Here is a 25,328-nt window from a genome sequence, read left to right on the forward strand (position 1 = left end):
GAGCATGCTGATATAACATGAGTAGAATCACCACAATAGAAACACAACCCATTTTTCCGTCTAAAATTCTGCCGCTCGCTTCGGGACAGAATTCTATCACACTGCATACTCTCTGGCGACTTCTCAGTGGACACCGCCAGATGGTGCACTGGTTTGCGCTCCCGCAAACGCCTATCGATCTGAATAGCCATTGTCATGGACTCATTCAGACCCGCAGGCACAGGGAACCCCACCATAACATCCTTAATGGCATCAGAGAGACCCTCTCTGAAAGTCGCCGCCAGGGCGCACTCATTCCACTGAGTAAGCACAGACCATTTACGGAATCTTTGGCAGTAAATTTCCGCTTCATCTTGCCCCTGAGATAGGGACATCAAAGTTTTTTCTGCCTGAAGCTCCAAATGAGGTTCGTCATAAAGCAACCCCAAGGCCAGAAAAAACGCATCCACATTGAGCAACGCAGGATCCCCTGGTGTCAATGAAAAAGCCCAGTCTTGAGGGTCGCCCCGGAGCAAGGAAATCACAATCCTGACCTGCTGTGCAGGGTCTCCGGCAGAGCGAAATTTCAAGGACAAAAATAATTTGCAATTATTTCGAAAATTCTGAAACCCAGATCTATTCCCTGAGAAAAATTCCGGCAAAGGAATTCTCGGCTCAGATACAGGTGCATGACAAACAAAGTCTTGCAAATTTTGTACCTTCGTGGCGAGATTATTCAAACCTGCAGTTACACTCTGAAGATCCATTACAAACAGGTGGACACAGAGCCATTCAAAGGAGAGAAAAAAAAAAAAAAAAAATTTCAGCAGACTACTTATTTCTCTTCTTACTCAGCCAAGGATTTTAACCCTTTAGTGGGCCGGTCAAACTGTCATGTTCTCAATGGCAAGAGAACATAGCATCAGCATATATAGAAACTAGCTCTTGGAAGATGGGAACTAAGCTGACCATGAACTAAACCTAACGCACAACTAGCAGTGGCCGGGTAGCATGCCTACGTTGATTCTAGATGCCCAGCACCAGCCGGAGGACTAAATAAAGCTAGCAGAGAAAAATATTAGTCCTAGCTCACCTCTAGAGAAATACCCCGAAAGGAGACAGAGGCCCCCCACATGTATTGGCGGTGAGTTAAGATGAAATAACAAACGTAGTATGAAAATAGGTTTAGCAAATTTGAGGTCCACTTACTACATAGCAGAAGACCGAAAGGACACTTTCATGGTCAGCTGAAAACCCTATCAAAACACCATCCAGAAATTACTTTAAAACTCTGGCATTAACTCATAACACCAGAGTGGCAATTCCTGTTCACAAGAGCTTTCCAGACACAGTAACGAAACTACAGCTGTGAACTGGAACAAAAATGCAAAAACAAACATGGACAAGAGTCCAACTTATCTAGTAGTTGTCTAGGAGCAGGAACAAGCACAGAGAGGCTTCTGATAACATTGTTGACCGGCAAGCAACTAACAGAGCAGCAAGGTTATATAGCGACTCCCACATCTTGATGGGAACAGGTGAACAGAGAAGATGAAGACACCAGTTCAATTCCACCAGTAGCCACCGGGGGAGCCCAGAATCCAAATTCACAACAGCCGAGTCCATAATTTTTGCAAAGGGTTGTAGTTCCGGACCCGGCATGCAGGTACCCGTGGTCCGGTCTATCTCCCTACAATGGAATATGAGAAACACTTCTTGCAATTGATAGGTCAGCTTAGTCTGTTTAACTCAGAGAAAATAATGAAATGTTTCCTATACTAGTACTAGTATTTTGTAGACTTTGTACAGAGGATCTATATATGTCATTAATAAGCCAGGTTTACAGAGTTTAATTGCTGTATATTTTCTCAAATGCAGGTTATCCAGATACAAGGCAGCTACAGTTTCTTGGTTTGTGGGGTCAGTCTGTCTATACTGGCTCTGTCACTGTTTATATTGCTGATAGTACTTGACAACATGCATCCCCGATGCTTAGAAGGTAAGGATACCACATTTCTATGAGGTCTTACTAGCAGCAACTTGTGCACATATAGTTTAAGACAGATGAAAAAGTTACTGATTGCGTGCAGGTAACAAAGAACCAAAGAGACTATAACCGTTTCTTAGGCTTTGATGTGGTCACTCTAGGAAAGTTGCATTTTCTGTTTGTTGTGGGAGTCACAAAATATTTGTTCTAAGTAAGTGAGTGCTGTCCTAGTTTAGTTTACATGTGTTATTCTAGCACAATGTTTCAATTAAAGTTTAAAGGGCAAGGGTTAAAAGCTTAAAAACAAAGGCTTTAGCTATATGAAAGATCTAAATATTTTCCATTATAATAAGGTATGCCAATTAGTGATGAGCGACCATGCTAACCGAGTGTCTTTGTTGTGCTCGAAAAATATGTCCTAGTCGACGCGGCTGAATGTCTCACGGCTGTTAGACAGTCACAACACATGAGACTAAAACCACAGCACTGTTGTGAACTCCGTTTTCAGGCTCCCTCTTGTGGTCACAGATGGTATTGTGTGACTTTGGTTTTTTGGCTCCCCCTGGTGGTTTGGTTTATTATCCTGCGGGTCTGGCTGGATCAGCTGCCTCGTTATTCTCCAGGGAGGCTCCTATTTAGCTCTGCTTCACTTCCACTTGTTGCCGGCTGTCAATGTATTCAGTGCTATTCTGATTACTCCTGATTATCTCGTTTTCTGCCTCTTCAGGATAAGCTAAGTTCTGTTTGAATATTTTTTGCTCATCTGCCTGCAATATGATTTCTGTGTATGATGAGTCTAGTCCAGCTTGCTAATATGTGATTTCTTGTTGCTGGTAAGCTCTGGGGTACGGAGTTGCTTCCCCCGTACCGTTAGTTGGTGCGGGGGCTCGAGCAATCTCTGCGTGGATATTTTGAATAGGGTTTTTAATTGACCGCACAGTTCTCTTCCTATTTTCTGCTATCTAGTGTTAGCGGGCCTCATTTGTGCTTTCCCCTTAACTCACCGTTAATATTTGTGGGGGGCTATTCTATATCTTTGGGGTCTTTCCACTGAGGCAAGAGAGGACTTTCTTTCCCTCCAGGAATAGTCAGTTTCTCAGGCCGTGAAGAGACGTCTAGGATTTTCAGGTTACGTTCCACGGCTGCCTATAGTTGTGTGCGGATAGGATCAGGTTGCGGTCAATCTAGTTACCACTTCCCCAGAGCTAGTCGTCTGTTCAGTTACTTAGCTAGTCCGACCTGCGATCCTTGCCACTAGGATCATAACAGTACAGCCGGCCTGTAAAGTGTTAATTGCATGGCAGAAGCAGGAGAAAAGAAACTTGGAGAATTTTTTTTTTTTTTTGCTGCCGTGTGTCTAGCTGCTGTGTGTCTGGCTTCTCTCCTCCTCTTAATCTTGGTGTGGCTCTGAGTTCAGCTGCTGACATGGATATTCAGAGTTTAGCCTCCAGTGTAGATCATCTTGCTGCAAGGGTACAAAGTATTCAGGATTTTGTTGTTCACAGTCCTATGTCAGAGCCTAGAATACCTATTCCGGAGTTGTTTTCTGGAGATAGATCTAGGTTCCTGAATTTTAAGAACAATTGCAAATTGTTTCTTTCTTTGAAACCTCGTTCCTCTGGTGATTCCGTTCAGCAAGTTAAGATTATTATTTCTTTCTTTCGCGGCGACCCTCAAGATTGGGCCTTCGCATTGGCGCCAGGGGATCCGGCATTGCTCAGTGTGGATGCGTTTTTTCTGGCCCTTGGATTGCTCTATGCGGAACCTAATCTTGAGAACCAGGCTGAAAAAGCGTTGTTGGCTGTTGTGAAATTGGATTTTGGGCTCCCCCGGTGGCCACTGGTGGAATTGAACTGGTGTGCATCATCCTCTCTGTTCACCTGTTTCCATCAGGATGTGGGAGTCGCTATTTAGCCTTGCTCCTCTGTCACTTCCATGCCGGTCAACATTGTAATCAGAAGCCTTTCTGTGCATGTTCCTGCTGCTAGACAACTCCCAGCTAAGTTGGACTTAGTCCTTGTTTGTTTTTGCATTTTGTTCCAGTTCACAGCTGTAGTTTCGTTTCTGTGTCTGGAAAGCTCTTGTGATCTGAAATTGCCACTCTGATGTTATGAGTTAATACTAGAGTCTTAAAGTAATTTCAGGATGGTATTTTGATAGGGTTTTCAGCTGACCATGAAAGTGCCCTTTCTGTCTTCCTGCTATCTAGTAAGCGGACCTCAATTTTGCTAAACCTATTTTCATACTACGTTTGTCATTTCATCTAAAATCACCGCCAATATTTGTGGGGGCCTCTGTCTGCCTTTCGGGGAAATTTCTCTAGAGGTGAGCCAGGACTATATTTTCCTCTGCCAGGATTAGTTAGTCCTCCGGCCGGCGCTGGGCGTCTAGGGATAAAACGCAGGCTACGCTACCCGGCTACTGTTAGTTGTGCGGCAGGTTTAGTTCATGGTCAGTTTAGTTTCCATCCTTCCAAGAGCTAGTTCGTATGTTTGCTGGGCTATGTTCTCTTGCCATTGAGAACCATAACAGTTTGACCGGCCTAAAGGGTTAAATTAATTGACAGAGAAAGGAGAGAAAAGAGAAGTCTGCTGAAGATTTATTTATTTTTTTTTTTTTCTCAGTTCTGAGTGTGCTTGTAATTGAATCTCTTGCAAGTCTGCCTATATTGCAGCCTTTCTCTCTCTCTCTCCTTCTAATCCTGGAATGGCTCTGTGTTCACCTGTGGAAAATGGATAAAATGGATATTCAGAGTTTAGCTGCAGGTTTGAATAATCTCACCACGAAAGTTCAAAACTTACAAGATTTTGTTGTTCATGTTCCTATATCTGAACCTAGAATTCCTTTGCCTGAATTTTTCTCGGGGAATAGATCTTGCTTTCAAAATTTCAAAAATAATTGCAAGTTGTTTTTGTCCCTGAAATCTCGCTCTGCTGGAGATCCTGCTCAGCAGGTCAGGATTGTGATTTCTTTGCTCCGGGGCGACCCTCAGGATTGGGCTTTTGCATTGGCTCCAGGGGATCCTGCGTTGCTCAATGTGGATGCGTTTTTTCTGGCCTTGGGGTTGCTTTATGAGGAACCTCAGTTAGAACTTCAGGCGGAAAAGGCCTTGATGTCCCTATCTCAGGGGCAAGACGAAGCTGAAATATACTGCCAGAAATTCCGTAAATGGGCTGTGCTTACTCAGTGGAATAAGTGCGCCCTGGCGGCGAATTTCAGAGAGGGTCTCTCTGATGCCATTAAGGATGTTATGGTGGGGTTCCCTGTGCCTGCGGGTCTGAATGAGTCCATGACAATGGCTATCCAGATCGATAGGCGTCTGCGGGAGCGCAAACCTGTGCACCATTTGGCGGTGTCTACTGAGAAGACGCCAGAGAATATGCAATGTGATAGAATTCTGTCCAGAAGTGAACGGCAGAATTTTAGACGAAAAAATGGGTTGTGCTTCTATTGCGGTGATTCAACTCATGTTATATCAGCATGCTCTAAGCGTACTAAGAAGCTTGATAAGTCTGTTTCAATTGGCACTTTACAGTCTAAGTTTATTCTATCTGTGACCCTGATTTGTTCTTTATCATCTATTACCGCGGATGCCTATGTCGACTCTGGCGCCGCTTTGAGTCTTATGGATTGGTCCTTTGCCAAACGCTGTGGGTATGATTTGGAGCCTCTTGAAACTCCTATACCCCTGAAGGGGATTGACTCCACCCCATTGGCTAGCAATAAACCACAATACTGGACACAAGTAACTATGCGGATTAATCCGGATCACCAGGAGATTATTCGCTTTCTTGTGCTGTATAACCTACATGATGTGTTGGTGCTTGGATTGCCATGGCTGCAATCTCATAACCCAGTCCTTGACTGGAAAGCTATGTCTGTGTTAAGCTGGGGATGTAAGGGGACGCATGGGGACGTACCTGTGGTTTCCATTTCATCATCTATTCCCTCTGAGATTCCTGAATTCTTGACTGAATATCGTGACGTTTTTGAAGAACCTAAGCTTGGTTCATTACCTCCGCACCGGGAGTGCGATTGTGCCATAGATTTGATTCCGGGTAGTAAATACCCTAAGGGTCGTTTATTTAATCTGTCTGTGCCTGAACATGCTGCTATGCGAGAATATATAAAGGAGTCCTTGGAAAAGGGACATATTCGTCCTTCGTCATCTCCCTTAGGAGCCGGTTTTTTCTTTGTGGCTAAGAAAGATGGCTCTTTGAGGCCGTGCATTGATTATCGGCTTTTGAATAAAATCACGGTTAAATATCAATATCCGTTGCCACTGCTGACTGATTTGTTTGCTCGCATAAAGGGGGCCAAGTGGTTCTCTAAGATAGATCTTCGTGGGGCGTATAATTTGGTGCGAATTAAGCAGGGGGATGAGTGGAAAACCGCATTTAATACGCCCGAGGGCCACTTTGAGTATTTGGTGATGCCTTTTGGTCTTTCAAATGCCCCTTCAGTCTTTCAGTCCTTTATGCATGACATTTTCCGTGATTATTTGGATAAATTTATGATTGTGTATCTGGATGATATTTTGATTTTTTCGGATGACTGGGACTCTCATGTCCAGCAGGTCAGGAGGGTTTTTCAGGTTTTGCGGTCTAATTCCTTGTGTGTGAAGGGTTCTAAGTGCGTTTTTGGGGTTCAAAAGATTTCCTTTTTGGGATATATTTTTTCCCCCTCTTCCATCGAGATGGATCCTGTCAAGGTTCAGGCTATTTGTGATTGGACGCAACCCTCTTCTCTTAAGAGTCTTCAGAAATTTTTGGGCTTTGCTAACTTTTATCGTCGATTTATTGCTGGTTTTTCTGATGTTGTTAAACCATTGACTGATTTGACTAAGAAGGGTGCTGATGTTGCTGATTGGTCCCCTGCTGCTGTGGAGGCCTTTCGGGAGCTTAAGCGCCGCTTTTCTTCCGCCCCTGTGTTGCGTCAGCCTGATGTTGCTCTTCCTTTTCAGGTTGAGGTCGACGCTTCTGAAATCGGAGCTGGGGCGGTTTTGTCGCAGAGAAGTTCCGATTGCTCCGTGATGAGACCTTGTGCTTTTTTCTCGCGTAAATTTTCGCCCGCCGAGCGGAATTATGATGTTGGGAATCGGGAGCTTTTGGCCATGAAGTGGGCTTTTGAGGAGTGGCGTCATTGGCTTGAGGGGGCTAGACATCAGGTGGTGGTATTGACTGACCACAAAAATCTAATTTATCTTGAGTCCGCCAGACGCCTGAATCCTAGACAGGCGCGCTGGTCGTTGTTTTTCTCTCGGTTTAATTTTGTGGTGTCCTACCTGCCGGGTTCTAAGAATGTTAAGGCGGATGCCCTTTCTAGGAGTTTTGAGCCTGACTCCCCTGGTAATTCTGAACCTACAGGTATCCTTAAGGATGGAGTGATATTGTCTGCCGTTTCTCCAGACCTGCGGCGGGCCTTGCAGGAGTTTCAGGCGGATAGACCTGATCGTTGCCCACCTGGTAGACTGTTTGTTCCTGATGATTGGACCAGTAAAGTCATTTCTGAGGTTCATTCTTCTGCGTTGGCAGGTCATCCTGGAATCTTTGGTACCAGGGATTTGGTGGCAAGGTCCTTCTGGTGGCCTTCCCTGTCTCGAGATGTGCGAGGCTTCGTGCAGTCTTGTGACGTTTGTGCTCGGGCCAAGCCTTGTTGTTCTCGGGCTAGTGGATTGTTGTTGCCCTTGCCTATCCCGAAGAGGCCCTGGACGCACATCTCGATGGATTTTATTTCGGATCTTCCTGTTTCTCAGAAGATGTCTGTCATCTGGGTGGTGTGTGATCGTTTCTCTAAGATGGTCCATTTGGTTCCCCTGCCTAAGTTGCCTTCTTCTTCCGAGTTGGTTCCTCTGTTTTTTCAAAATGTGATCCGTTTGCATGGTATTCCGGAGAATATCGTTTCTGACAGAGATACCCAATTCGTGTCTAGATTTTGGCGAGCATTCTGTGCTAGGATGGGCATAGATTTGTCTTTCTCGTCTGCTTTCCATCCTCAGACTAATGGCCAGACCGAGCGGACGAATCAGACCTTGGAGACATATTTGAGGTGTTTTGTGTCTGCAGATCAGGATGATTGGGTTGCTTTTTTGCCTTTAGCGGAGTTTGCCCTCAATAATCGGGCCAGTTCTGCCACCTTGGTGTCTCCCTTTTTCTGTAATTCGGGGTTTCATCCTCGATTTTCTTCTGGTCAGGTGGAATCTTCGGATTGTCCTGGAGTGGATGCTGTGGTGGAGAGGTTGCATCAGATTTGGGGGCAGGTAGTGGACAATTTGAAGTTGTCCCAGGAGAAGACTCAGCTTTTTGCCAACCGCCGGCGTCGGGTTGGTCCTCGGCTTTGTGTTGGGGACTTGGTGTGGTTGTCTTCTCGTTTTGTCCCTATGAGGGTTTCTTCTCCCAAGTTTAAGCCTCGGTTCATCGGCCCGTACAAGATATTGGAGATTCTTAACCCTGTGTCCTTCCGTTTGGACCTCCCTGCATCTTTTTCTATTCATAATGTTTTTCATCGGTCATTATTGCGCAGGTATGAGGTACCGGTTGTGCCTTCCGTTGAGCCTCCTGCTCCGGTGTTGGTTGAGGGCGAGTTGGAGTACGTTGTGGAAAAAATCTTGGACTCCCGTGTTTCCAGACGGAAACTCCAGTATCTGGTCAAATGGAAGGGATACGGTCAGGAGGATAATTCTTGGGTGACTGCCTCTGATGTTCATGCCTCCGATTTGGTCCGTGTCTTTCATAGGGCTCATCCTGATCGCCCTGGTGGTTCTGGTGAGGGTTCGGTGCCCCCTCCTTGAGGGGGGGGTACTGTTGTGAAATTGGATTTTGGGCTCCCCCGGTGGCCACTGGTGGAATTGAACTGGTGTGCATCATCCTCTCTGTTCACCTGTTTCCATCAGGATGTGGGAGTCGCTATTTAGCCTTGCTCCTCTGTCACTTCCATGCCGGTCAACATTGTAATCAGAAGCCTTTCTGTGCATGTTCCTGCTGCTAGACAACTCCCAGCTAAGTTGGACTTAGTCCTTGTTTGTTTTTGCATTTTGTTCCAGTTCACAGCTGTAGTTTTGTTTCTGTGTCTGGAAAGCTCTTGTGATCTGAAATTGCCACTCTGATGTTATGAGTTAATACTAGAGTCTTAAAGTAATTTCAGGATGGTATTTTGATAGGGTTTTCAGCTGACCATGAAAGTGCCCTTTCTGTCTTCCTGCTATCTAGTAAGCGGACCTCAATTTTGCTAAACCTATTTTCATACTACGTTTGTCATTTCATCTAAAATCACCGCCAATATTTGTGGGGGCCTCTGTCTGCCTTTCGGGGAAATTTCTCTAGAGGTGAGCCAGGACTATATTTTCCTCTGCCAGGATTAGTTAGTCCTCCGGCCGGCGCTGGGCGTCTAGGGATAAAACGCAGGCTACGCTTCCCGGCTACTGTTAGTTGTGCGGCAGGTTTAGTTCATGGTCAGTTTAGTTTCCATCCTTCCAAGAGCTAGTTCGTATGTTTGCTGGGCTATGTTCTCTTGCCATTGAGAACCATAACAGTTGGCCCTCTCTCAGGGGCAAGATGATGCAGAGGTGTACTGCCAGAAATTTCGGAAATGGTCGGTGCTTACTCAATGGAATGAGTGTGCCCTGGCTGCAAATTTCAGAAAAGGTCTTTCTGAGGCCATTAAGAATGTCATGGTGGGGTTCCCTACGCCTGCAGGTCTGAATGAGTCAATGACTCTGGCCATTCAGATTGATCAACGTTTGCGGGAGCGCAAACCTGCGCACCATTTGGCGGTGTCTTCTGAACAGACACCTGAGTCTATGTAATGTGATAGAATTCTGACCAGAAGTGAACGGCAAAATTATAGACGGCAAAATGGGTTGTGCTTTTACTGTGGTGACTCAGCTCATGTTATCTCAGCATGCTCTAAGCGCACAAAAAAGGTTGATAAATCTGTAACCATCGGTACTTTACAGCCTAAGTTCATTTTGTCTGTTACCCTGATTTGTTCCCTGTCATCTTACCCGGTTATGGCTTTTGTAGATTCAGGTGCTGCCCTGAGCCTGATGGATTTGTCATTTGCCCGGCGCTGTGGTTTTGTTTTGGAGCCTTTAAAATTCCCTATTCCACTAAGGGGAATTGATGCTACACCATTGGCTACGAATAAACCTCAGTACTGGACACAAGTGACCATGTGCATGACTCCTGTGCATCAGGAGGTGATTCGCTTTCTTGTATTGCATAATTTGCATGATGTTGTCGTGTTGGGCCTGCCATGGCTGCAGGCCCATAATCCAGTCCTGGATTGGAAAGCAATGTCTGTGTCAAGTTGGGGTTGTCAGGGAATTCATGGCGACGCTCCTGTGGTGTCAATTGCTTCATCCACTCCTTCTGAAGTCCCTGCGTTTTTTGTCAGACTACCAGGATGTATTTGATGAGCCCAAACTCAGTTCTCTACCTCCTCATAGGGATTGTGATTGTGCTATAAATTTGATTCCTGGTAGTAAGTTTCCTAAGGGACAACTTTTCAATTTGTCAGTGCCGGAGCATGCTGCTATGCGGAGTTATATAAAGGAGTCTTTGGAGAAAGGACTTATTCGCCCCTCCTCCTCCCCTCTTGGTGCGGGGTTCTTTTTTGTGGCTAAGAAGGATGATTCCCTGAGACCTTGTATTGATTATCGCCTTCTAAACAAAATCACGGTCAAATTTCAGTATCCTTTGCCATTGTTATCTGATCTGTTTGCTCGCATTAGGGGGTCTAGTTGGTTCACCAAGATAGATCTTCGTGGTGCGTATAACCTTGTGCGTATTAAGCAGGGTGATGAATGGAAAACAGCATTTAATACGCCCGAAGGCCATTTTGAGTACTTGGTGATGCCTTTTGGACTTTCTAACGCTCCTTCTGTCTTTCAGTCCTTTATGCACGACATCTTCCGAGAATATCTGGATAAATTTATGATTGTGTATCTGGATGATATTCTGTTTTTTTCGGATGATTGGGAGTCCCATGTTAAGCAGGTCAGGTTGGTGTTTCAGGTCCTGCGTGCCAATGCTTTATTTGTGAAGGGCTCAAAATGTCTTTTTGGAGTCCAGAAGGTTTCTTTTTTGGGTTTCATTTTTTCTCTTTCTGCTATTGAGATGGACCCAGTCAAGGTTCAGGCTATTCATGACTGGACTCAGCCTACATCTGTTAAGAGTCTTCAGAAGTTCTTGGGATTTGCTAATTTTTACCGTCGCTTCATCGCTAATTTTTCTGGTGTTGTTAAGCCATTGACGGATTTGACCAAGAAGGGTTCTGATGTTACTAATTGGTCTCCTGCGGCTGTGGAGGCCTTTCGGGAGCTGAAGCGCCGGTTTTCTTCGGCTCCGGTCTTATGTCAGCCAGACGTCTCCCTTCCTTTCCAGGTCGAGGTTGATGCTTCTGAGATTGGAGCGGGGGCTGTTTTGTCGCAGAGAAGCTCTGATGGCTCTGTGATGAAGCCATGTGCTTTCTTTTCAAGAAAGTTTTCACCTGCCGAGCGGAATTATGATGTTGGTAATCGGGAGTTGTTGGCTATGAAGTGGGCATTTGAGGAGTGGCGACATTGGCTCGAGGGAGCTAAGCATCGTGTGGTGGTCTTGACTGATCACAAGAATTTGATTTATCTCGAGTCGGCCAAGCGGCTGAATCCTAGACAGGCTCGTTGGTCGTTGTTTTTCTCTCGTTTTGATTTTGTGGTCTCATACCTGCCTGGTTCGAAGAATGTGAAGGCTGATGCTCTTTCTAGGAGTTTTGTGCCTGACTCTCCTGGTGATTCAGAGCCAGCTGGTATCCTCAGAGAAGGGGTGATTTTGTCTGCCATCTCCCCAGATTTGCGCCGAGTGCTGCAGGAGTTTCAGGCGAATAGACCTGTGTTCTGAATTAGACTTTTTGGCTCCCTCTTGTGGTCACTAGTGGTATGACTCTGGGATTGTCTTTTTTCTGTTTGGCACTCACCTGGGTCGTTAGTCCAGGGGTGTCGCTATATTAACTTCCTGGATCCTTAGTCCAGTGCCTGGCATCGTTGTAATCAGATCCTTCTGTTGCTCCTGTCTGCTGGTCCTGGCTCTTGCAAAATTAAGCTAAGTCTTGCTTCTTTGTTTTTTGAGTTACTTGCTTTGCTACTATTTTTGTCCAGCTTGTACTAAATGTGATTTCTGACCTTGCTGGAAGCTCTAGGGGGCTGGTGTTCTCCCCCCGGCCGTTAGACGGTTCGGGGGTTCTTGAATATCCAGCGTGGATATTTTAATAGGGTTTTTGCTGACCATATAAGTCATCTTACTATATTCTGCTATTAGCTAGTGGGCCTCTCTTTGCTAAATACCTAGCTCATTCTTATGTTTGTCTTTTCCTCTTACCTCACCGTTATTATTTGTTGGGGGCTTGTATCCAACTTTTGGGGTCTTTTCTCTGGAGGCAAGAAAGGTCTTTCTTTTCCCTTCTAGGGTTAGTTAGTTCTCCGGCTGGCGCGAGACGTCTAGAACCAACGTAGGCACGTTCCCCGGCTACTTCTATTTGTGGTGCTAGGATTAGATATATGGTCAGCCCAGTTACCACTGCCCTATGAGCTGGTTTTTTGTGTTTGCAGACTTGGTATTGATTCCTGAGACCCTCTGCCATTGGGGTCATAACAGACCTGACCGTTGTCCACCGGAGAGACTGTTTGTCCCGGATAGATGGACCAGCAGAGTTATTTCCGAGGTTCATTCTTCGGTGTTGGCAGGCCATCCTGGGATTTTTGGTACCAGAGATTTGGTGGCTAGGTCCTTCTGGTGGCCTTCCTTGTTGCGGGATGTGCGTTCCTTTGTGCAGTCTTGTGGAATTTGTGCTCGGGCTAAGCCTTGCTGTTCTCGTGCCAGTGGCTTGTTGTTACCTTTGCCTGTCCCGAAGAGGCCTTGGACGCACATTTCCATGGATTTTATTTCAGATCTCCCTGTCTCTCAGAGAATGTCTGTCATTTGGGTGGTGTGTGATCGTTTTTCTAAGATGGTCCATTTGGTGCCCTTGCCTAAGTTGCCTTCCTCCTCCGAGTTGGTTCCTCTGTTTTTTCAAAATGTGGTTCGTTTGCACGGGATCCCTGAGAATATTGTTTCCGACAGAGGATCCCAGTTTGTGTCTAGATTTTGGCGGACCTTTTGTGCTAAGATGGGCATTAATTTGTCTTTTTCGTCGGCCTTCCATCCTCAGACGAATGGCCAAACCGAGCGCACTAATCAGACTTTGGAAACCTATTTAAGATGTTTTGTTTCTGCTGATCAGGACGACTGGGTGACTTTTTTGCCATTGGCCGAGTTTGCCCTTAATAATCGGGCTAGTTCTGCTACTTTGGTTTCGCCTTTTTTTTGTAATTCAGGGTTTCATCCTCGTTTTTCCTCGGGTCAGGTGGAGCCTTCTGACTGTCCTGGAGTGGATGTTGTGGTGGATAGGTTGCATCAGATTTGGAATCATGTGGTGGACAATTTGAAGCTGTCACAAGAGAAGGCTCAGCGCTTTGCCAACCGCCGTCGCTGTGTGGGTCCCCGACTTCGCGTTGGGGACTTGGTGTGGTTGTCTTCTCGCTTTGTTCCTATGAAGGTCTCCTCTCCTAAGTTTAAGCCTCGGTTTATCGGTCCTTATAAGATTTTGGAAGTCCTTAACCCTGTGTCTTTTCGTTTGCACCTCCCGGCATCGTTTGCTATTCATAATGTGTTCCATCGGTCATTGTTGCGGAGGTATGTGGTGCCTGTGGTTCCTTCGGTTGAGCCTCCTGCCCCTGTGCTGGTTGAGGGAGAATTGGAATATGTGGTGGAGAAGATCTTGGATTCTCGTATTTCTAGATGGAGGCTTCAGTATTTGGTTAAGTGGAAAGGCTATGGTCAGGACGATAATTCCTGGGTTGTCGCCTCTGATGTTCATGCGGCCGATTTGGTTCGTGCCTTCCATGTGGCTCACCCTGATCGCCCTGGGGGTTTTGATGAGGGTTCGGTGACCCCTCCTCAAGGGGGGGGTACTGTTGTGAACTCCGTTTTCAGGCTCCCTCTTGTGGTCACAGTTGGCATTGTGTGACTTTGGTTCTTTGGCTCCCCCTGGTGGTTTGGTTTATTATCCTGCGGGTCTGGCTGGATCAGCTGCCTCGTTATTCTCCAGGGAGGCTCCTATTTAGCTCTGCTTCACTTCCACTTGTTGCCGGCTGTCAATGTATTCAGTGCTATTCTGATTACTCCTGATTATCTCGTTTTCTGCCTCTTCAGGATAAGCTAAGTTCTGTTTGAATATTTTTTGCTCATCTGCCTGCAATATGATTTCTGTGTATGATGAGTCTAGTCCAGCTTGCTAATATGTGATTTCTTGTTGCTGGTAAGCTCTGGGGTACGGAGTTGCTTCCCCCGCACCGTTAGTTGGTGCGGGGGCTCGAGCAATCTCTGCGTGGATATTTTGAATAGGGTTTTTAATTGACCGCACAGTTCCCTTCCTATTTTCTGCTATCTAGTGTTAGCGGGCCTCATTTGCGTAATCTAATTTCATCTCTGCGTTTGTGCTTTCCCCTTAACTCACCGTTAATATTTGTGGGGGGCTATTCTATATCTTTGGGGTCTTTCCACTGAGGCAAGAGAGGACTTTCTTTCCCTCCAGGAATAGTCAGTTTCTCAGGCCGTGAAGAGACGTCTAGGATTTTCAGGTTACGTTCCACGGCTGCCTATAGTTGTGTGCGGATAGGATCAGGTTGCGGTCAATCTAGTTACCACTTCCCCAGAGCTAGTCGTCTGTTCAGTTACTTAGCTAGTCCGACCTGCGATCCTTGCCACTAGGATCATAACACAGCACACAAGATCAGCAAAGGTATATATATATTTTATAATTATACATATTACATATTTATATATAACAAAATTTTTATATAAACAATAAATAAAGTTAAATATCTATATGTGTAGCTGACTACATATATAATCTCAATCAAGTGTGTAGCAGAAAAAGAGAGTGGAAACCACTCATGCAAAGTAAGGCCAAAACCAAGACACAGTTCAAGAAGGAGAAATGCCAGACAAGGAATCAATATAATAGAATTATTTTATTAATAAAAATATTTTATATATGTAACAATATGGCAAATCACAAAAGAAGGGATTAAAACCACAATGTGCACACATCAGGGTATATAGAAAAATTATAATAATATCTGGATTATAGAATACATAGAAACCCACGGGGTAAGCTAATGTAAGTCCATAAGATCTGGTAAAATATTAGTGCAAGTGTCAAGATAAAAGAATATACAGGTACATATACAAATTGTGCAAAGGTAGCAATAAAGTGACAAGTGCAAAAATCCTCAGTGCATAATATGTTAACCCAATGATAAAACAATTAGATAAAACCCAAAAAATACGCTAAGCAAAAAAGTGCCAAGTAATATACCAGAGTATATGTAATAATGCACAAATTACCTCGAGGGGTTGAAGACCAGTGTGTGCACGTGCGCCCCGACGGGCGTTTCGGTTTGACTTCCTTCCTTGCACACACTGGTCTTCCCCCCTTCGAGGTAATTTGTGGATTATTACATATACTCTGGTATATTACTTGCCACTTTTTTGCTTAGCGCATTTTTTTGGTTTTATCTAATTGTTTTATCATTGGGTTAACATATTATGCACTGAGGATTTTTGCACTTGTCACTTTATTGCTACCTTTGCACAATTTGTATATGTACCTGTATATTCTTTTATCTTGACACTGCTTGCACTAATATTTTACCAGATCTTATGGACTTACATTAGCTTACCCCGTGGGTTTCTATGTATTCTATAATCCAGATATTATTATCATTTTTCTATATACCCTGTTGTGTGCACATTGTGGTTTTAATCCTTTCTTCTGTGATTTGCCTTATTGTTACATATATAAAATATTTTTACTTATAAAATAATTCTATTATATTGATTCCTTATCTGGCATTTCTCCTTCTTGAACTGTGTCTTGGTTTTGGCCCTATAAGTCACAACACATGCAGGGATTGCTTGATAAACAGGCAATCCCCTCATGTGTTGCCGCTGTCTAACAGCTATGGGGGCTCGAACATATTTTTCGAGCACGCTGAAGTCACTCGGTTAGCACACGAGCATGCTCGGATAACACCTTATCAGAGCACATTCGTTCATCACTAATACCAATTTATGACCAAAATACAATTAAAGCATTTGCGGCTATCCTCTTCCTCCATTGATTTCAAGGAGAAGAACAAAGCAGGTGCAGGCACTTCAACAGTAGAGACTGGGATCCACTTATTCTTCAGTTCAGCAGGGGTCTCACCTGCTAAACCCCACATATTTTCACTACTGATTTGTCAGGACAGTTAATTATGGAAAATTATGTATTTAAGTAAATTCAAATTATGGGGTCACTAAGAAAGTTCTTTACCCGTGCTCAGTAGCATAGCTACTGGGAGGGCAGAGGGGGTGGTTGCCCCAGGCCCCACGCTCTGAGGGGGCCCACCTGGAACTAGGCTACTGTAACTTTATTGCAGTTATATTCTGCGGCAGAGCAGAGAAATTCGATCTCCCTACACTGCCACTCGGCCGCTATGGGGCCCCGGAGAAGGAAGGAGGGCCCGTTGCCAGCAGTGGGCCACCCGTGCCAGCAGAGGGCCCCCGCCCATCATCGCAGGTTCAACTGTATCAGCTAGATGCCTATACCCTATACAGCTGATCGCATTGATGAGAGAAGGAGCGTTACACTCCCTCTCCCATCATCCCCCTGTCAGCGTTGACATCCCTGACACAGACACTGACAGGGGTCATGAAGACATCACTACTCGGCATCCCCTATCCGGAGATGTGCGGGATCTCGGAGCAGTGGAGGGACCAGGAGGAAGAGAGGTGAGTATTGTATTTATTTTTATATGAAGGTGCATTATACAATAGAGGCCTAAGGGGGTGCATTATATTAGAGTCTGCCTATGAAGGGCTGCATTATGTTAGAGTCTGCCTATGGGGGGCTGCATTATACTATAGGGTCTTCCTATGGGGGGCTGCATTATATTACAGTCTGCCTATGGGGGTGCATTATATTAGAGTGCTTAGGGGGGCTGCATTATATTAGAGTATGCCTATGGGGGGCTGCATTATACTATAGAGTCTGCCTATGGCTGGCTGCAGTACATTAGTGTCTGCCTATGGGGGTGCATTATATTAGATTTTGCCTATGGGGGGTGACATTATATTAGAGTCTGCCTATGGGGGGCTGCATTATATTAGAGTCTGCCTGTGGGGCTGCATTATATTAGAGTCTACCTGTGGGGGCTGCATTATATTAGTTTGCCTATGGGTGGTGCATTATACTATATAGAGTCTGCCTATAGGGGGTGCATTATACTATATAAAGTGTGCCTATGGAGAGTGCATTATACTATATAGAGTCTGCCTATGGGGAGTGCATTATACTATATAGAGTCTGTCTATGGGGGTGCATTATACTATGTAGAGTCTGCATATGGGAGTCTGCATTATATTAGAGTCTGCCTACCGAGGCTGCATTATATTAGAGTCTGTCCATGGGGGATTCTTTATTAGGGTCTGCCTATGAGGGGCTGCATTATATTAGAGTCTGCCTATGGGGGGGCTGCATTATATTAGATTCTACCTATTGGGGGGTGCAATATATTAGAGTCTGCCTATGGTGGGGCTGCATTATGTTAGAGTCTGCCTATGGGGGGCTGCATTATACTTTAGAGTCTGCCTATGAGTGGCTGCATTATATTAGTCTGCCTATGGGGGAATGCATTACATTACATTAGAGTCTGCCTGTGGGGCTGCATTATATTAGTGTTTGCCTATAGGGGGTGCATTACACTATATAAAGTGTGCCTATGGGAGAGTGCATTATACTATAGAGTCTGCCTATGAGGAGAGCATTATACTAAACAGAGTCTACCTATGGATAGTGCATTATACAATATGGATGCCTATGGGGAATGCTTTATACTATATGGAGGCCTATGGGGGTGCATTATACTATATAGGTTGCCTATAGGGGCTGCATTATACTACATAAAGTGTGCCTATGGGGGAGTGCATTATACTGTATAAAGTCTGCCTATGGGGAGTGCATTATACTATAGATATATTATCAAACTCCCAGAAACAACATGGGTCCCATATAGTTGAAAGTAACATTCAAGTGAATATATATCTTTACCCATGTAAAGTAGCAGGATAATAAGTGTATACTCCCAATACAAGTAATTAACCAAAAACAATGGAGTTCCATACACAAACATTTTTTTTTAAAGAAAATAATTTATTACATATGATAATACAAAATAAATAAAAAATGAAGCACAAACAGAACATTAAACCCAAGTGAGAAGCACCTGGGTCCAAGGCATAAACAACAATAATAATGATAAATATCATCATGGTACTAATATAGAGCACTGTAAATTTCAACAGCATATGGTATGCACCTTGTATGTTAATAACGCATTTGGACCTAATATGGACCCAATGCTAACAATCATGCAACTGAATTACACATTCTATATTGAATTCCTTGAGGCTGCCACAGTGGCGATACGCCCCCACAAAGAGGAAGAAAAAAAGAGAAAGTGCCCTAACAGCTAATAACCAGGTGCCGAGGAACCAGATCCACCCCCTGACGCATGTTTTGCGTAGGCTTTATCAAAAGGGAATCATATATACTATACTATAGAGTCTTGCTATGAGGAGTGCATTACACTATATAGAGTCTGCCTATGGGGAGTGCATTATACTATAGAGTCTGCCTATAGGGTGTGCATTATACTATATAAAGACCTATGGGGAGTGCATTATACTACATAGAGTCTGCCTATGGGGGGTGCATTATACTATAGAGTCTGCCTATGGGGAGTGCATTATGCTATAGAGTCTGCCTATGAGAGTGCATTATATAGAGTCTACATATGGGGAGTGCATTATACTATATGGAGGTCTATGGGGTGCATTATACTATATAGAGTCTACCTATAGGGGGTGCATTATACTATATAAAGTGTGCCTATTGGAGAGTGCATTATTCTGTATAGAGTCTTCCTATGGCGAGTGCATTATACTATCGAGTCTGCCTATGGGGGGTGCATTATACTATATAGAGTCTGCCTATAGGGGGTGCATTATACTTTATAAAGGCTGCTTATGGGGAGTGCATTATACTATATAGAGGCTGCCTATGGGGAGTGCATTATACTATATAGAGTCTGCCTATAGGGTGTGCATTATACTATATAGAGGCCTATGGGGAGTGCATTATACTACATAGAGTCTGCCTATGGGGAGTGCAGTATACTATATAGATTCTACCTATGGGTAGTGCATTATACAATATGGAGGCCTATGGAGAGTGTATTATACTATATTGAGAATTTTCTGGTGCATTATACTATATAGAGGCTATCTAGGGGGCCAACATACAGTGTGGAGATTACAGTGACAGGGCCATCATACAGTGTTGGGGCCATCAACTAGTTTGGGGACACTAAGAGGTCAGTATATATATATATATATCCGCAGCAAAATCCGCAGCGTGTGCACATAGCCTTAATCAGAAAGAATGTCCTCTGTAAGTCACCATCTATAACTGTACTGTAATCACTTATTTGTTCTGTAGGACTGGTATTTACCACTGACCATTTAGCGGTAATACCAATGTTGGTCTTTGTATAGAGATTATTTTCAGTAACAGCGCGTCATCTGCTGAGGTTCTCCTACATACACGTAGAGTCACACTACCGTAGAATGTGGGCGAGTGTTATGCAAGAAAACATTGCATAGCACTCGGACCATTGTTAATCTATGGGGAAGCTCACATCACCTTATTTTTCTCAAGCGTATTCGATGTGCGTGCATGCTGCGATTGTACGCGTATATCGTCCGAGACTCGCGAATGCAAGCCTATGGGTGCGAGAAAGACTCGGACACCACACGGATCATCCGTCTAGCTAGCAACAAATACGCACACATTTTCACCATTTCAGTCCATTGAGCAATATAATTCAGTGGGGAAAGCCAGTGAGAAATGTAAAGCAATATGCATATCTTACGGATGTAAAATGGATACATAGGTGGGAGAAAATCGCATCATGCCATTGCAAACACATTACACACGGATGACCATATGGAGAACACTCCTGCGACTCTCGGAAGGGAGACTCGGACTGATTATCGATACATTTAGTGTGACGCCGGCCTTAGGGTGCGTCACCGAGTTGTAATCAAGCTAACCTGGTTAGGGGCCCACTCAGACCTTTCACTCCCTCTGAACCAAAACCCTAGCTACGCCTCTACCCGTGCTATACCAAGACAGGCTAACATACACTATACAAAAGCTAAGTGCAAAAAAACTGATCATGTTGCAGAGGGTGCCGGGACTTGAGGAAGGAAGACATGCCTGGGGCATTCACAGCTCTTTATAAAATATCCTATACAGTATGTAGGGTCTGCACATACAGTGTTCCTTGTACTGCAACCGCAGTCCGCACATAATCAGCTAGTTGAGCACACATTTACCGCTATGCAGGTTTGACAACTTAGAGCTTTTTATAAGAAGTTGAAGAGCTCCTTTACATACTTTTCTTTGGCTTCAATCGTTAAAGAATTCTGAATATGTGAAGGAATATAAGGAAATGCTTTGCTTTGTGCTGTTTTCCGCTTCTTATCCTGCTTATTCTCCATCATAGCATATGAGCACAGCTGCCTGAAATTTTACTTAAAGTGTGTTTCCAGAGATTTGAGTGAGCAAAAAATTCAGGATACTAGAAATGTTTTGGAGTGAAAAAATGTACTGAATTAATTAATTAAAATTCCCATGTCCTACAATTCTTTTCATGTAGTCATGCCTCAGTCCATCAAGAGTACTGATTTGTAATAAGGGAAAGTGGGCAGAGCAGCTAGTTACTACCTCTCCTTTTCTACTGTTGCTGTTGAACTATATTTACCAGCCTTTGACCACCCATCGAACGACTTTAACAGTCCAAGGACCACGATGTTTGGCTAGACCGCAAGTTTCCTGACCTGAACGCAGCAGCCCCATAAGCATATATAAGGCTGTTAAGTTCGAGTAAGGAGACCAAAAACAATGGACAGCATGGTATGTACTTGGACTGTGAAAGTCGGAAATGTGAAAATGGCCTAAATCATCCTCGAAACTGAATACAGCTACACAAGTTCTTACCATATTTGGTTTCATAACGAATGGGAAGATTGACAATTTAATTAAAACATACCTTGAAGTGCAAGGTCTGAAAAATAAGAGTGTGAGTTAGTTATAAGTGCTCCTCAAATATAACTTATCGACGTTAAGTACAGTTGGGGGTTAACAGTATTGGCACACATGAATATAAAATGGATTGTCCGGTTAAAAGAATGTATCACTCATCCTCAGAAAAGTGCTGATAACTTATGGATTTGTACGGGTCTGACAGCAGGAACCCCGACTGATTGCCAGAATGGGGCATTTTTATGTCCATTAGAATGGAGTAGCAAAACACATGCACACATACAGTTTCATTCATTCTCTACGGGACTGCTGAGAGCAGTGCTCAGCTTTTTCTGGCAGTCCTATAAAGAATGAATAGAACAGATGTTAAGCATGCAAACTGCCACTCCAATCACAGGGCATAAAAATACCATTGTGGGGTTTCTAGTAGAGATGGGTGAACCCCTGGAAGTTTGGGTCTGGCGGGTTCAGTTGAAAAGTTAAAAAAAGTTTGGGTTTAGGTAGCAGAACAGTACACGGAACCGAACCTGACCCCGGACCCCATTTACTTGAATGAGGGGCCTGAACATTCAGTGTTTGCCACGCTGTCATGTGCATGACAGTGCGGCAAACACTGCTTCTGATCGGTGGTAAAATCATTACTGCCGCATTTGAAATGATAGCGTGAGCCAGCAGCTGTTATTTAGAGGTAAAAAGTTTACCTCCGGTCACTGGGGTCGGCTGATGGAACCTGCCGCTAATAAAACTGAGAGCAGGTGGGGGCTGATGGGAATATTCATCAGTCGGCTCCTGAGCTCTAAATAAGTAATAAAAAAAGGCATGGGTTCCCCTGTATTTTTGATAACCAGCCAGGCAAAACTGACAGCTGCGGGCTGCAACCCTCAGCTATCAGCTTCAACAAGGCTGATTATCAAGAATAGGGGTCCCCACGCTGTTTTTTATTATTTAAATAAATAATTTAAATAAACAGTGTGGAGTCCCCCATTTTTGACAACCAGCCTTGCTAAAAAAGACAGCTGGGGGCTGGTATTCTCAGGCTAGTAAGGGGCCATAGATATTGGTCCCCCAGCATAAAAAAGCAGCCTGCAACCGCTCAGAAAAGGTACATCTATTAGATGCCCTAATTCTGGTGCTTTGCCTGGCTCTTCCCACTTGCCATGTAGCGGTGGCAAGTGGGGTTCATATTTGTGAGGTTGATGTCACCTTTGTATTGTTCAGTGACATCAAGCCCATGGATTAATAATAGAGAGGCATCTATAAGACCCCTATCCATTATTAATCCTATAGTTGTATTGTAAATAAAGACACAGCCAGCCGGGCCAATAAACTGTTGCGACCTCCCTCCGGCGAGAACACCACTAGCACATTTAGAAAGTCTCACAGTGCAGAGATGGGATCACTGCAATTCAAATTTACCGCAGTGAAATTCTCCCAGTGAACTCGCCTCTGCACCATGAGACTTTTTCTCACTGCGCAAGCGGTGATCTCTCAGGAGGGAGGTCACCGCAGTTCATTGGCCCAGCTGGGAACACAACTCAGTGACCTGTGGTAACCTCGATGAAGTCACCGCTGCTCACTGATGCTGCGCTCGCAGCAGCTCATTCACTAATGGTTCTCAGCCTAGACGGCCGTATCTTGGCACCGTCCAGGTTGAAAACTATTTATCCCCAGACATGGATTACGGTTTGGGTCAGAACGTCAGACAGGTGAGGGATATTATTATTATTTATTATTATAGCGCCATTTATTCCATGGTGCTTTACATGTGAGGAGGGGTATACATAATAAAAACAGGTACAATAATCTTGAACAATACAAGTCGCAACTGGTACAGGAGAAGAGAGGACAATGCCCGCGAGGGCTCACAATCTACAAGGGATTGTTGTTTTTTATTTTTGTTTTATTAGAGGAGACGAGGGATTCAATGGAATGGGTGTTAGGTGAGTATAACTGTGTTTGTTATTTTTAAATAAAAAGGGAAAACTGTTTTGTTTTTATTTCAAATAAAATACTTTATACTTTCGGTGTGTTTATTTACAATATAACTATCGGATTAATAATGGATAGGCGTCTTATAGATGCCTCTCCATTATTAATCGGTGGGCTTGATGTCACTGGACAATACAAAGGTGACATCAACCCCACAAATATTACCCTACTTGCCACCACTACAGGGCAGGTGGGAAGAGCAGGGAAAAGCGCCAGAAATGGAGCATCTAATAGATGTGCCTTTTGTGGGCGGCTGCGGGCTGCTATTTTTGGGCTGGGGGGCCAATATCCATGGCCCCTTACCAGCCTGAGAATACCATCCCTCAGCTGTTTGCTTTAGCAAGGCTGGTTGTCAAAAAGGGGGACCCCACGTCGTTTTTTTCAATATATATTTAAATAATTAACAAAACATTATGGGAACCCCTCTATTCTTGACAACCAGCCTTGCTGAAGCTGAAAGCTGTGGGTTGCAGCCTGCAGCTGTCAGTTTTGCCTGGCTGGTTATCAAAAATACAGTGGAACCTATGGCATTTTTTTTTTAAATTATTTATTTAGAGCGCATGCATCGGCTGATGAATATTCCCATCAGCCTCGCCTGCGCTCAGTGTTATTAGCAGCATCAGGCATCGGCTGATGGGAGCATTAGTCCTATCAGCCGACCTCAGTGACTGGAGGTAAACTTTATACTTCCAATCACAGCTGCGGGCTCACACACTCATTTCACAGTGTGGGAACCTCAGCTGTCTTACCAGCGGTAATGATTTTACCGCTGATCAGAAGCAATGTGACAAACACTTGGTGTTCAAGAGGCCGAACCTGAACAGTAACACGGATTTCCTGGTGAAGTCTGTGTTCGGTGTCCGTGCCCAAACAGTAGGTGTTCGGTATGGATGCTGAACTTTACTGTTCAGATTCACCCATCTCTAGTTTATAGCAATCATACCCTCACAGATCTATAAGTTATCACATATCCTATGAATGATATGTGATAATCTGTAGATTGGTGGGGTACAAGTGCTGAGTCCTCCACCAATCAACAGAACAAGAATTCTGGAAAGCGGTGGGGTTCCCAGCAGTTGAAGCCCCACCAATATGTAAGTTATCATCTATTCTATGAATGGCTGATAAAGGGGTTGTCCAGTGAAAATAAGTTTTCACATATCCATATTTATGTATGGCTGTTCTTGCAATCGATGGGAGTCCCTGAAGTTGTACCCCCACGATCTATAAGTTATAGCTTATCATATTATCTTATTTTCACCAGATAACTATTTTAAATACACTACGATAGATAAAATATCTCCTGAACTAAAGTGTCTTGTGAACTTGCTTGCATATACAGGTCCTTCTCAAAAAATTAGCATATAGTGTAAAATTTCATTATTTACCATAATGTAATGATTACAATTAAACTTTCATATATTATAGATTCATTATCCACCAACTGAAATTTGTCAGGTCTTTTATTGTTTTAATACTGATGATTTTGGCATACAACTCCTGATAACCCAAAAAACCTGTCTCAATAAATTAGCATATCAAGAAAAGGTTCTCTAAACGACCTATTACCCTAATCTTCTGAATCAACTAATTAACTCTAAACACATGCAAAAGATACCTGAGGCTTTTAAAAACTCCCTGCCTGGTTCATTACTCAAAACCCCCATCATGGGTAAGACTAGCGACCTGACAATGTCAAGAAGGCCATCATTGACACCCTCAAGCAAGAGGGTAAGACCCAGAAAGAAATTTCTCAACAAATAGGCTGTTCCCAGAGTGCTGTATCAAGGCACCTCAATGGTAAGTCTGTTGGAAGGAAACAATGTGGCAGAAAACGCTGTACAACGAGAAGAGGTGACCGGACCCTGAGGAAGATTGTGGAGAAGGACCGATTCCAGACCTTGGGGAACCTGAGGAAGCAGTGGACTGAGTCTGGTGTGGAAACATCCAGAGCCACCATGCACAGGCGTGTGCAGGAAATGGGCTACAGGTGCCGCATTCCCCAGGTAAAGCCACTTTTGAGCCATAAACAGCGGCAGAAGCGCCTGACCTGGGCTACAGAGAGGCAGCACTGGACTGTTGCTAAGTGTTCCCAAGTACTTTTTTCTGATGAAAGCAAATTTTGCATGTCATTCGGAAATCAAGG

At 44.2% G+C, this 25,328-nt stretch overlaps 1 protein-coding gene across 3 annotated transcripts in view; it reads left to right on the plus strand.

Annotated features, from left to right (window-relative positions):
• Positions 1-25,328, plus strand: part of SLC60A1 (solute carrier family 60 member 1) — a 244,645-nt gene that overhangs the window by 192,969 nt on the left and 26,348 nt on the right. For 2 of the 3 annotated variants that reach the window (XM_077295122.1, XM_077295123.1), the window contains one exon: positions 1,858-1,978. The exons of the other annotated variant lie outside the window; for it this stretch is intronic. In XM_077295122.1, the coding sequence (XP_077151237.1) occupies positions 1,858-1,978 (121 nt within the window). The remainder of the gene's footprint in view (positions 1-1,857; positions 1,979-25,328) is intronic. 3 annotated transcript variants of the gene reach the window in all.

The sequence above is a fragment of the Ranitomeya variabilis genome, chromosome 3, assembly GCF_051348905.1.
Source record: "Ranitomeya variabilis isolate aRanVar5 chromosome 3, aRanVar5.hap1, whole genome shotgun sequence".
In the NCBI taxonomy this organism is placed as follows: domain Eukaryota; kingdom Metazoa; phylum Chordata; class Amphibia; order Anura; family Dendrobatidae; genus Ranitomeya; species Ranitomeya variabilis.